Raw genomic sequence first — 14,105 nt, forward strand, 5'->3', positions numbered from 1 at the left:
ATGTCTTCACTTACATCTTACTTTTAAAATTTTTTTAAATGTCTTTAAATACTGTCCTATACGTGGCATTTTTCAGACATATTGTAAAATACTCCTGCCTTCCTGTGTTTAAGATGAAAAGAACTAAAATTTCCTCATCATAATAAGATTTTTATTTGAATCCATAAATACATCATTTCAACAGCTGGCCATAATACCCGCATTGTTGCTGAGAGATTTTTAGAGAACAGTTAGGTATCGAAGCCGAGGATGCTGGTCTCACCTGAGGAGCTGTGCATTAGAGCAAATGCAGCCCCCTTCTGAAATGGATTGCCCAGCTAAAGACATATTCTTCCCAGCCATTTCCTCATGGTCTCCTCTCTTTCTGCTGTGTGGGTGTTTTCCCCCAGTACCCTGTTTAAATCCCCTATCTCAACCTCAGACAGAACCTTCTGGGAGTTTAAATCTTGGTGCTTGTAGAAACCTAGTTTTCTGGTCTCAATACAAAGTGAACTTCACAATTAAGTTCTCTAGAATTGTAACTTTCTGTTTCACCAGTAGAACTGCAAAGTAATCCATGTTTCATTTTTTAAAAATCATCATGAAATAGGCAATGTAGGAAAGAAAATTCCTAACTGAGGATCCCTTTCTAATAAGATGCTTAATGCTCTCCATTTTCTGTGGGTCCCAGAGATAAGACAGACCTGGTCCTTGCATTCTCCCAGATCCATATTACCAGAGGTTACCCAAGGTTTGGGCCAACCCTCCTCAAAATCAGCTCACTCCACAGAGCTTGGCAATGGAAATCAATTTCCTCTGCCTATCTCAGGGAGCAGCTTGCTCATTTTAAATCCGTTTTCTCTGATGGGAATAATCATAATTTGTTCACAAGCATTTCTGCATAGGCTAGCCATAGCTCCTAAGCTAGTCTATCCCAATTTCCCCTCTTTATGATATACTCAACGCCACCTGAGACTTTTAAAGGATATGGTGATTCATCAACTCTAAATGTTTTGCGTATTGGAAGGAAGTAGTTCTAAAAATGGCAGCCTGAGCATGTGAAATGGAGGGAATATACTCTCTCCTGGCATGGACACAGCTGCTCTGTGCAGCAGAAAGTGCCTGTTCCCAGTTGCTGTCTTCTCAGTAGATAGGGCAGGCAAATAGCAAGTGTGGATTATTCAGCTGAGAGCAAGGTGCTGCGGTGCTCTACAACATCTACACCCGAGGCGGCATTCTGCTATTTGCTTTCTTTTGTGACAATAGGAAAATCAGGATAACGCAGTGCCTTTTTAGTTACATTTTCCCTAAACGTAGAATCTTGAGAGCTTTAGAAAATTAGAGGCATAAGTAGGCATGTAATTATGTCATCTGTGGATTCCTGCAACAAATTTGGCCCCTGAGATAATCAGATTTCAGGAGAGCATCACTTGATGACAAATATAATTTAAAGCCTAAAGACTGGCAGAAGCAAGATGAGAGGGCTTCCTTTTGAAAGAATATGGATAAAAAAGAAAGAAACATCATTAGGATTGTCAAGTGCTGAAAGGAGCCGTGTGTAGACAGGAAGACTTGGTTCAGATGGAACAAAAGGTTATAGGAGTGAGACAAAATAATGATGTGTAAGTGGAACAAGGGACGATGCAGGCTGTCCATCATGAAAACCTATCTTAGCAATGGGATGTTTAAATTTCTAGAGGAAGCCATGAGGCTTCCATGATTTGAGGCACCAAATCTTGACTAGACAAAATACTTCAATCAATTACACAGTCTAAGATACTGCCTAGGCAGATAATCAAGTGGATTATCTACCAGTTTGGATTTTTCTTCCCCATTCTGCTTCTAAGTTTTCTCTTCTTTTAGAAGATGTTTTTGGATACCGCCCCTGTTTTTCATTGCTTGTGTATTGTTAATATGGTCTGAAGGTGCCCAGTAAATGAGAGTAAGTTTTAACCTATTTTGAGTCAAAAATAAATATGTCAGCATCTGTTTTACTGGCTTAGTTTAGAGCTAGGATTAATCCTGAGAGCAATACCTAGAAGTAAGTTATTTGATTTGATTTTGTCTTCTAAGTTTTCACTTAATTTTTATCTACAGATCGCAATGAATGTCAAGAAATCCCCAATATATGCAGCCACGGACAGTGTATTGACACAGTTGGAAGCTTTTATTGTCTTTGCCACACTGGTTTTAAAACAAATGCTGATCAAACCATGTGTTTGGGTGAGTATGTGACTATCATTTCATTTTTTCTTCATAACCTATTGAGAAATTCATTTGTATCTGAATATATTTAAAGTTAACACTAAACTTTTCAGTAGTTGTTTTGTTATTTATAAAATAAAAACAGAAGCACGTGTGTAGCATTAATATCCTTTGGTATTTAAGCTTTAGTAATCTGAACATCATAAACCTCTTTCTTGATAATCATTTGGCTGTCAGTTCAGAAAAACTTTTGACTAAGAGATAAATTGAGAAAGATATTAAGACAAAAACTTACTATTTATTAATATTAAAAGCCTATTATTCTTTTATAATATTTATGTGAGTTTGCCTTATTGGAAAGGGTGCAGCTTTTGATTGTTTGAGTATGAGCATTTCTTGAGACGTGTCTGTAGTTTGTATCAGATCCTTAAAGACAAATTTACAGATCATTTTCCTAGGGGAAAAGAGCTCAAGATTTTAAATCTCTTCCTTGGTCTTAGTACTGAATCAGAATGTTGATTTAGAATAAACTTCAAATATGTAATCAATCAATTTCTCTCTTTCCCTCCTTTCTGTTTCTACTTTAAAGCAACATCTATTAAGTCTTCTGGGGACTTCATGAACATGAATCAGTTTCACAGCTGGAAAAAGAACAATCAATAGAGTGATGTTTAAAGTGCTTGCCTTTGGCTGTAATTGGATTTATCCATTAGGGAACATTCTCATAAAGTTTGGTCATCTTCAGAGTAGATAAGTTTTAAGTTAAAGATTATAATAGGCCCTGCTCATCACTGGAGAGATAATCCCTACATATTAATGAAGCCCTGCCCAACTTTCATTCTCCGTCTTCCATCTGAATTATGTAGAACCCTCTACCAAAGAACCTGCCCAACTAAAGAACTTCACTTGCTTGGCTAAAAATGAATCAAGGCAGAAGTTTTTGACTGCTGGCAGGGTGACTCATCTGGATGCAGTCGTCAACCACAGACACACATGTTGGAGTCACATTGGGCTCAGCAATAGCTTCTTGATTTAAGATCACAGATAACTTATCTTTATGTCCAAAATTTGAAAGGAAAGGAAATCCTAACTCTAAACACTCTATTTTGCTAATCTGAGGTGTTACCTTCCACTCCTTCCCCATCTCTTTGTCCTTGCCCTCCTCATTCTGCCTGTTGATATAACAAGCCAACAATATCAACTTTTTTCATTTTAATTTCTTATTTCCTCCTTAATATAATGGACACCTACTCTTTATGAGAAAGATGATAGCCGCTGTCTCAAGATGCAAAGACACATAAGATGCCAAAATAGCTTTACAAATAGTCAAAGTGAAAAGTCATAGACCAATAAAAAGACAAAATATACTGCAAGAGAGGAGAGCCAAATTAGGGGCCATCACATTGGGATAGTTTAGAAGGGAGATAAGTCACCATTTCATGGGAGTGGTCGTGGGTTTTCAGGGGTGGACTTGGAAAAAGAAACATGTCTAAAATTCCAGGTGAGTTAGAAAGCTAATTTATTTTGTGGCTGATTTTGGGGTAATATCAGGTGACTCACTGCTTTTTGGTAAACTGGAGTGAGAAACTTAAAGGCTGAAGTTTGCCAAAGGTGGCAGTGAACCAAGACCCAGATGTGCACAGAATTTTCCATTTCCAAGTGAAAGTATTTGAGAAAAGTGGCAAGGGTGGAGAATTCTAGAAGTAAATAGAATAAAATAGTTCTTGTCCAGTTCTCATGTCCTTAGCTTGCCTCCTTTCACATGCCAACCAAGGAAAGGATTTTCTCCCAAGGCTTAGAACCTTGCCTTTGGCTGGTTTCTCACAGGGAGCTGCCACTGCTGGAACTAATACCAACACTGAATCTAGAAGTTCTCAGCCTACGTACGACATTTTGTGAACTCTAAAATGCCTTTTCACCGCAGGTAACCATATACCCTCTTCTTCTGTTAATAATCATGTTTTTCTATGTCCTTTGTTCCTGCTAGACATAAATGAGTGCGAAAGAGATGCCTGTGGGAATGGAACTTGCCGAAACACAATTGGTTCCTTCAACTGCCGCTGCAATCACGGTTTCATCCTTTCCCACAACAATGACTGCATAGGTGCGTGTGCAAAACAGTCAACCACCAAAGGAAGGCAGTTTTATGTGTGTTCTTTGTCATGAGCATCATCTCCAGCGTGCTGGCAATCTTTTTTAATATATGCCATCTTATGCGTGACAAGTGGTTAAAAAGAGTTGTTAAATACAATGTGCTAATTGTCAAATACAGTTACTACATCTATTACTTTTATTAATATACTCATTAGCAGCTATAATTTTTACGTCTACTATGCTGCGAATTAAATGCATTTCAAAATAAATCGAATATGTTTTAAAACATACAAAAGCTATCCTTTGTATAGAAATTACGTAGTTCAGGAGCAGTGTGGACCTACTTGTCTAGATGTCTCACTATAGCCTCCCTTCAAAGAAGTTAAAATTCTTCTTATAAAATATGCTATATTATTCACAAGCAAGGGTAAGGAACCAAATTTGGTATTGTGCTAGAGGCTACTTTTATATACTTCTGATTACAAGAATATTTAATTAACAATACCCTCAGCTGTACTGTGTATTAGTAATTCAGTTTTAACCTTTAAAAATGAAACCTAAAGGATGATCAAGGTGAAACTCATATAAAATCCTAATATAAATGATCAATCTCTAATTAGTAGAATTATGTCATCTTGTTAGGTTCTGACAGGTGAATAAAGCCAGGTCTGTTGTTATAAACTAGATCACATTGGAATTTCTTAAGTCTGCCTGAGCCAGCAAAGGCCACTGAAATTCAGTATAAGTATTTTTCCCTTTAAGAGTTTTGATCATTGATGGTATTATGACATTTTCTTTGGAACATATCAAGGGATATTTTTTTGGCAGATGTTGATGAATGTGCAACTGGAAATGGGAACCTTTGCAGAAATGGCCAATGCATCAATACAGTGGGGTCCTTCCAGTGTCAGTGCAATGAAGGCTATGAGGTGGCTCCAGATGGGAGAACCTGTGTGGGTGAGTGCTGCTTCAGAAAGACCCTCCAAAGTTCATCCCAGAGGCCACTCCAGGAATCATGCAGTCTCTATCACAATCCTTCCTTCAGAAGCCTGAAGGAAAAAGATCAGAGGAGAAGTACATTAATCCTGCCTGTATGTGTGTATGGTATATATACCGCTCTTCCCCTTTATCTTTTAAGTGTTTGTAATTACAGAAACAGTTACAGCGTTCAATGTAACTGTTAAATTGTTCTATAAACAACTGTAATTCCCTTTCTTTTATTCTTTTTCTTCAACATAGCTTTGTGGTAAGCTCTTATACAGTCCTTTGGGTGTCCTCAAAGAACTTCATACCCATTGACTTTTCATGTGTTATGCTTTCCTGGAAAGTAGATCAAATAAAATATGGTTGTTAAATACATTGCACACTTCTGAAAGCTAATTTTTATTGAGCTGTTTTTTCTCCGGGGTAGAGTTTGTGGACTTTAGATTTATGTATTTCTTAGATTTTATTCCAGTTTCTTTCAATTTTAGTTGCTTGATGGAAATCATGCCGGTGGGAACCTCTTTCTTCTTTTTCCCTTTTCTTTGCAGATATCAACGAATGTCTCCTAGAACCTGGAAAATGTGCACCAGGCACCTGTCAGAACTTGGATGGGTCCTACAGATGTATATGTCCACCTGGATACAGTCTCCAGAATGACAAGTGTGAAGGTAGGAGGGCTATCAATATTTGGTAATTAGCAGTATTGGTTACTGCATTGACATTATCAAATTTTTGAGATGGTGTGATGGTGTCTTCATTTTGGAATACTTTATCAGAAACAAATCCAAGGGTAGGGTATGACTCATGGGCTCAGAATTAGATGGTGAGACAGGAACATCAATTCTCATGCTAATCTCTGATGAAGCTATTTTGCTCTGTGTATATGGGTGGTTACATGACCCTGACACTTTCCCAATATACTTTTATGCAGCTGGTAAAAATTTCTGGATTACATGTTTTTAAGTGCCAATGGGTTGCAACTAAACATAGCTTCCTGATTCCAGTTAAAATCTTTAAGTGACCACATTCAAGGTTGGATGAATGTGGCTATATAATTTGTCTATGTTATTTTGACTTGTAGAATGGTAGAAATGTGTAACTACAAATAAATTCTCAGGAAATTTTATAGTACCATATTCCTCAATACGTACATATATCATTGCATTAAATGAAGGACATTAATTGCCAGAACTTCATCAATGAATAGGGTGAAAGGACTTTTAAGAAGTCACCTAGTCCATGCTCCCACCTTTAAACAAGTCTGCATCTAATCCATAATGAGTAAGAATTGTCCACTTTTAATATCATCAATGACAAATATTTATTATATATCTAATTTAACTCTCAGTCAAGAGATAATATTCTAAATGGACACACTTGATCAAAATTAGACCTAAATACAAATTATTAAGTGTTATTTTACTTCTATTAGAGATCAGCTTTATTCACTCCATGATTAACGCAAAATGACCCTAAAATGAACAGAATGAAAATGTATAGAAAGAAAAATGACTTCCAGAATAGTTCATAAACGTGTTCATTCTAAATCTTTGTCCCTACCCTTAAGAAGTTGGCACCTACAGTTTGATTTCTACCGTAACAACAACAAAAACAAAAAGGAGACATCCAAGCATTTTTACAAAAGTTGACTTTTAAGCAAAGGTTGGATGTCGGGGTGGAGGGAGTGTAGGAATGGAGCAATTCAATCATCATCAGCAGTTTAGATAATAAGCCACAGGAAACATGATGCAACTATAAATGCAACATAAGAACATGAAATGATGAAGAAGCTAGTTTTGCATTGTACAGGAAGATACTTTGCACTGCACATTTCTAGAAAATCTATTGTGCGGTATTTACAAAATTAAGTCAAAACAACAAAGTTAATATCCTAACTTCCCTTTAGTTGGACCTCGTGGGAATAAAGCTATATAATGCGAATACATTTTGGTGTGGGTAGAACTCGTTGCACCAACCTGAAAATAAAGAGTCGCAAGATACAAGGGATATCTGTTTCGTTGGGAAAAAAATTTCCATAAAAATAGCATGGCTCAGAATCAAGACTTACCTCTTTTTCACTACAAATTCCTGCTGAAAGTCAGGGAAAAATATGGGTACGTCTCTTGGAAAGAGTGGTCATACTTTTTCCACAAGTAGGGTCATCGTGTACTTTACTGACCAAACCAAGACAGTATTAATAACGAGTCTGGGTCAACAGGCATAAACTAGGACCCTCCCAGGCAAACTAGAACATACTCAAGCCATTGAAACTTCCCTGCAAACCATCCTTAATTACTCCTTTACAGTAGATAAGGTATATTAATATGCTAAAGGAAACATGCCACAATTATGTGTGTCAAATTCCTATCATCTATATGATAAAAGAAAAACTATAGTCTATACACAGAAGATATTTTTGTGTCTTCAGACAAATTAAACTGCAAATGAGAGATAGGAGCCTCATCTCTTGTGATATCTTTAGTTTGTATTGCATAGGATTACTTTCATGAGTACTGGTGTCCTTGTAAAAGTCATAGTTTTAGGATATTGTAGCATGGGGTATTGGGGAAAGCACTGTGGACAGATGGGTGGAGGGGAACAAATTTGGTTCAAAGGCCTACATCTCTCATGGGGTAACTCATTGGCAACACAATTAAAATTTCAGAGCGTCTGCTTACTGTGTAGTGGTGAAGTCAGACTCTAGAGTTTTTTGCTTCTTTCCTAGTTTAGGGTGGTATGAAATTATTCCAACTTTTCTAATTATCCAAGAAATTCAGTCTGGGTAAAAGATGTTTCTCACTGCATCCCTAAGAAGGCACTTGCAGAGTCCATTTTTACAATAAGAACCATCAAAACTAGTTTTTTAAAAGTCATCACAGGGACTTCCCTGGCGGTCCAGTGGTTAAGACTTCACCTTCCAACGCAGGGGGTGCAGGTTTGATCCCTGGTCGGGGAGCTAAGATCCCAACATCCTCATGGCCAAAAAACCAAAACGTAAAACAGAAGCAGTATTGAAACAAATTCAGTAAAGACTTTAAAAAAATGGTCCACATCAAAAAAATCTTAAAAAAAAAAACAAAAGAAAAAATAAATAAAGTCATCACAGCCTAGAAGTCCACTCACAGCATCATGATACAGGAAAAACCTTCATTGTTAGAAGAGTTTTGAAACTCAGTTACACTTTGTACTTTTACATTGTGCATTTAGTATCCGGTGGTGTCTCCATCATGTTTTGACCTTGTTTGACACATGTACTTCTTTTAGATATTGATGAATGTGTTGAAGAACCAGAAATTTGTGCCTTGGGCACATGCAGCAACACTGAAGGCAGCTTCAAATGTCTGTGTCCAGATGGGTTTTCCTTGTCCTCCACTGGAAGAAGGTGCCAAGGTAAGTGCTTTTGACTTTTGGCTTTAGACTTTCATTACTCTGTGTTTATTTGTTGTGGTTTTATTTTTTAAACATGGCGAAGTTTTGATTCTTTGTGAAAGAGAAGATGGAGTGTTTTCATTCATCCAGACATCTAATGATTACCATATGTCAGAAAGTTCATTTTTACTTTTAAGGTTAAAAACTCATCCATCAAATTATGGTTGCTTGTACAACAACTGTCCTGGCACTTTAAACCTGTCTCTCCCTCTGAGAACACAGATGCTGATAGGTCAGTCAGCAGGGGATCAGCCATGAGCCACTGAACATGGCAAAGCCTGGGGGAAGTTCAGTTACAAGTTCTCTGCCTCTGAAGAGGTAACCTCTGTAAATATGGGCCAAAACCTAGACTTACAGACAGAAAAGTGCAGATTAACTCGTGCTCCCTGGATATAATGCCTATCTCTTACATCACAAGTTTTCTAAGAAAACAGAGAAATAAATGTGAACTGACCAGGATTCTTGCTGGCCCACAGTCTGTTTTCAGGAATGATACTTGTGAACTTAAAAAAAAAAAATCAAAAGGGGAACCTGAACTTAAGCATAACACAGTTTATTATGTCTCAACAAACTATTCAGATTTTACTAAACAATCAATTGTGTGTGTCTGTCTACTTATACAGACTAGTTTAGTGAATTCAGGACAAAAAAACACATGCAAACAGACATATCCTCCCCCCACCCCCATCCCACCCTCTTCCGGTGGTTTTTTTGTTGTTTGTTGTTGTTATATTTTTTTGTTCAGTTTTTTTTCCTTGGTTGTTTTGTTTTGTCTTTTGCTTCCATATTACCAAGTAAGAGGCAATGAATATCATTTAAAATTCCAAATATTGGGCTTAGGGGTCTCAGCCTTGCCATTTATAGCCTAGGGCAAGTCATTTAATCTTTTGGAAGCTCAATTTTCATATTTCTTATTTTTAAACAACAATAAGAATACCTGCCCAACCAGTCTTACTGAATACGTGAAAAAGCTTTGTTCATTTCTGAGTCCTTCATAGGCTCTTGCTATTGTTGTTCAAATTGATTAACTTTTTACTTTTCAACGGGTCATTTGGTCACCTAATATTTAGGGGTGTGAAGGGAGAGAGTTGAGAATTCTCTGTTGGTTTGATCCTGTAGGTAGCTATCAGAGGCCCATGTGGATTTCTGGGTTATGGGTGGGATGGTGCTTGATTCAAGCAAATATTCTGTCTGTATGGTACAGACCAGCCAGATAAATTCTTACTCCTACTCCCTTGTCTTTGTGTGCCTTTGGCTTGGCCGGAGTTTGGAAAGAAAGCAGTGAGAAACCAGGTGTGAATCTGCCGATGTGGCAGGCCAGAGGAAATTCATAGGCTATTAATTCAATTTGCACTGGCCTGTCACAGAGCAAGCTAACGCTGCAGGAAGAATCAGCCCAGCTGTGAGCAGCCCTGCCACATGCTCAGCTCCAAGAGGCAGAGCCAGAATTGAGGAATGCAAGCAGGGAAAGTGACTTTTGTAGCTCTGATGAAATTTCAAAGGTCATTAAGGCTCTTTGCAGATAGACCGGTAAACAGGCATCCTAGCAAGCCCTCGTTAAAGGACATGGGCATACACAACTCTCTTTCCTGATGCAAGGCACCTTTAATTTAAAAACAAAACCAATTCTAGAGGATCATCACAAGCAAATGTAAATCTCCCAAAGAGCACAGATTTTGCTAGAGCCAGGGCATTAAGAGCTGGGTTTTTACTGTAAGATGACAAATTAGGAGTCAGGCTTCTGTTGTCCATAAAATGAGAAAATTCCACAGAACCACAGATAATGTTTTTGAAGGAACAAATGTGATATAGGACTCAGGTGAACAGACCCTGGCACCTAAAGGCCACAGATGTAAATGAGCCACTCCCACTTACAAAGTTCAGGGAAGGGAATTTGTCACTTAGGCTCACTCTGAACTTCATACCTAGATTTTTTTTTTCCCGGGGTGAGGTGATAGAGCGGCTTTGGGGAGCTGGGCTGGGGTATGGAATAGGGTCAGTAATGAAAGGAGAAGAGAATGAGAAAATTAACAGACCAATATTAGCACATGCATGTATCTAAGTTTAAAAGAAACATTACAAGCTGAAAGACAAAAGGAGAGAATTGAGTTTTGATATAATTGTTGAGACATTTTTGTGAGTAGTCATTAAATTATATCTTAAGACAGTTGCAGGCATAAATAATAAAAACTGGACCAATAAAAACACAAAACACTGTATGTGATGATGAACTTGAAGAATAAAGCCATCAAAAGGTGTCCTTCAAGAAACTACAATTTGTTAAATCTTGACACTTCTCAGCAAAGCAACCATTTAAATAGCAGAGATGCTGCAGGACAAGGATAGGCTTTTATTGCTCTTCACCTTCAGAAGAGTAGTTTGCTGAAAGGTGCCTTTTAGGTCCCAGGCATAATGGATGTGAAAATGGAGTAGAAACTAGAGACAGTTGATCTAAAAGAGTTGGTAGCCATGAAGAGTTCAACACGTTCGTTGGAGAGGTCAACAGAATTTGACTTACTAGAGCCTGGTAAATGTGGTTGACTGATTGACTGATTGATATTTTTACTTTAATTCATAACAATTTTTCTGCTGTGATCTTTGGCAACTCAGTTATTCTTACCTTGTCTCCTCTTCCATGAAATAAAAGATGGTGAAATTGTCTTAACCGAAATCATAAATGGCTATAATAATATGCTACCTGGAATTGAAAACAGTGACGGGAGAGAGCAGACCTGGTCATACATAAAGGAAGGGGGATTGTGCAAAATGGATATGAAAGCATTTCCTTAAAACCTGCAGATTTTAGCCTCTGTGTAACTCAGAGGAGTTTGCAAAGCTTTGGAGGTCAAATTTGAGGGAAAACATACTCCAGGCTCTTGGATGAGCTCACTTTTTAGAGTCACCCAATTTGCTCTATAAGAAATGGAAAAGTCAGTTACCAAAACTGTCAAGCAAGTTTGGAGAATTTTGTAGGAACTAGATCCCAGCCCCATGTTCCATGTTGGAGTTACCAAGAAATAACTGATATTAAAGAAATATATTCTTTGGAAGAACAATTCTTCTCCTTCACATCCACCCATCTCCCTGTCCTCCTCTTTACCTTCCCTCTCTCTCTGGCACTAAATAAGCTTGTGTGTGTGTGCAAGTGTGTACACACACATGTGTAAAATCTGCAGAAAACCTCATATATTTTGTAGACAGAAGCTGCGTGAGTAGCTGCTTCAGTGAAATAGCATTGAGTTGTATTTTTGCCAGTCCACAAAATTGCCACATCTTTATTTGCTCTATGCCTGGAATCTGGGGTTTTATTTTGGCTCCAGGGCTTAGGGGACACAGAATAAACAGCATAGTGTGATATCACAGTGAGTGCTAGAGCTGGGAGGTCTACCTTAACTTAGTGTGCTTGCTAAATGTTATACCATCTCAGTGTCTCCATCCTGAAGTCACTGATGACGTTAGCATTGAAATGTGGCAGTGTTGGTTTTTATTATTCACATCAGGTTATTTTGGAACACTGGATAAAATGAGAAATAATAAGGTAAGAGCCACACAGCTTTGTTCATCAGCTCTCACTACAAAAGTTACTTACCGCTTTAAAGATCTCAGCTCAATTACTATTATAATCACTTAAAAAGTGTGACTTTAGTAATGAGAAGAGATCACATTTAACAGGGTGGATTGTTTCTTACTCAGTATTATACAATAATGACTTAGTAGGAAAGCAACTGAGGGGTCTCTTGAATTTGTGCTGCAGATTTGCGAATGAGCTACTGTTACGCCAAGTTTGAAGGAGGAAAGTGTTCATCACCCAAATCCAGAAATCACTCCAAACAGGAATGCTGCTGTGCCTTGAAGGGAGAAGGCTGGGGAGATCCCTGTGAGCTGTGCCCCACTGAACCCGATGGTATGTCTACTATCTGCATTTCTCTTTGGCCATTCAAGGCACAGGCTGTAAGATTGTAGACCTCCAAAATGTAAGGCAATTTAATTGTAAGTCCAACTAAAATGTTCACTAAAATTATTTTATCTCAGGAGCTAGGTAGTTATTTTCTTCTGAACTATGTTATGACTCAAAGCTGCCCGAGTAGTAGGTACACCAGCTCTGGGAGCCTTGTTATCTTTCTCTGGTTTCTGGGCTTGGCTTGTTCATCATGTTCCAATATGTGCAGCTTCCACACAGTACTTGGGGAGGAGCCTGTAGTTAATTGCCTTTGGCCCACCTATTAACAAGAGTTCATCTCCACCACAGAGGCCTTCCGCCAGATCTGTCCCTATGGAAGTGGAATCATTGTGGGACCCGATGATTCAGCGGTTGGTGAGTGGCTTGTGCTGGATTCTCAGCATTTCTTAATATTTTCAACCAGCCTCTTCTTTGTCCTTTCTCTAGCTGTTATTTCTCCACATTTATCTTGGAAAATTAAGCTTTTTTTTGGTCTTTTCATTTAGATACCAATTGTATTATTGTATTGCATGTTAATATTGTAATACTAGATATTTCATCGATTAGGCACTGAAATGATCATAATTTACCTTTGTGTTTCCAAAAATACATTGTTATTCACTATTTTTTCCTCCTTTGCTTAAGATATGGATGAGTGCCAAGAACCTGATGTGTGTAAACACGGGCAGTGCATCAATACTGATGGCTCCTATCGCTGCGAGTGTCCCTTTGGCTACATTCTGGAAGGGAATGAATGTGTGGGTGAGTAATAAAGCAGTTTCTGTTATTGGGATTTTACAAATCAGAAATTAAGCTATTCAGCATTCACACTAGGAAGAATAAGTACCAAGATGGGACAGAAATAAGTTTTATACACTTGTTCACGTATCATTCATCTAGCAATACTAGCTGAGTCCCCACCATGTACCAGGCACTGTGCTAGGTTCTATGGCTACAGTAGTGAACCAAGCCAACATGGTCCTTCCTTGCATGGACCTTACAGTCTGATGAGGAGGACACTGAACACGTTTGAAGAGATAGTAGAAAGGACAGCATATATAATGAAAGCCTTTGTGAAATTTAAAGGTAAAAAATTGTTAATGGTCATAATCTTATTCTCTTAGTATGTAAAACACAAAATTTACCCAGATTTTGTTACAGTTAGTACTATGAAAGGCTGTGTACCCAGTGTACATTCCTCTTGTTTTAACCCCCTTATTAAAATCTCAAAGAATGGTTCCTACGGCTGATCTTTGACCTCTTTTATCTAAGAAATCCAAAGCCATTCAATGTAACCGAAATTAATAATGGCATAAATGCTGAGGGTTTGTCTGTGTCCATTAGAAGATGTTCTTTCCTTATAGGGAATCAGGGCATGAGGTTTTAACTGCCTTTCTAAGCCTCAGAATGTAATATCATGCAGATGGATTAAAATAGTTCTAATTACCTTACAGCTCTAAAAACCAATGATATT

The 14,105-nt window shown here is 38.0% G+C and overlaps 1 protein-coding gene across 1 annotated transcript in view; it reads left to right on the forward strand.

The window, feature by feature from the left end:
- FBN1 (fibrillin 1) overlaps nucleotides 1-14,105 on the forward strand; it is a 261,762-nt gene that overhangs the window by 208,115 nt on the left and 39,542 nt on the right. Inside the window, exons 46-53 of the mRNA XM_082617138.1 lie at nucleotides 2,077-2,202; nucleotides 4,172-4,288; nucleotides 5,107-5,235; nucleotides 5,811-5,930; nucleotides 8,527-8,652; nucleotides 12,446-12,595; nucleotides 12,941-13,006; nucleotides 13,277-13,393. Of these exons, the coding sequence (XP_082473264.1) occupies nucleotides 2,077-2,202; nucleotides 4,172-4,288; nucleotides 5,107-5,235; nucleotides 5,811-5,930; nucleotides 8,527-8,652; nucleotides 12,446-12,595; nucleotides 12,941-13,006; nucleotides 13,277-13,393 (951 nt within the window). The remainder of the gene's footprint in view (nucleotides 1-2,076; nucleotides 2,203-4,171; nucleotides 4,289-5,106; nucleotides 5,236-5,810; nucleotides 5,931-8,526; nucleotides 8,653-12,445; nucleotides 12,596-12,940; nucleotides 13,007-13,276; nucleotides 13,394-14,105) is intronic.

This window comes from Mesoplodon mirus, assembly GCF_964341445.2.
Source record: "Mesoplodon mirus genome assembly, chromosome: 4".
In the NCBI taxonomy this organism is placed as follows: Eukaryota; Metazoa; Chordata; class Mammalia; order Artiodactyla; family Ziphiidae; genus Mesoplodon; species Mesoplodon mirus.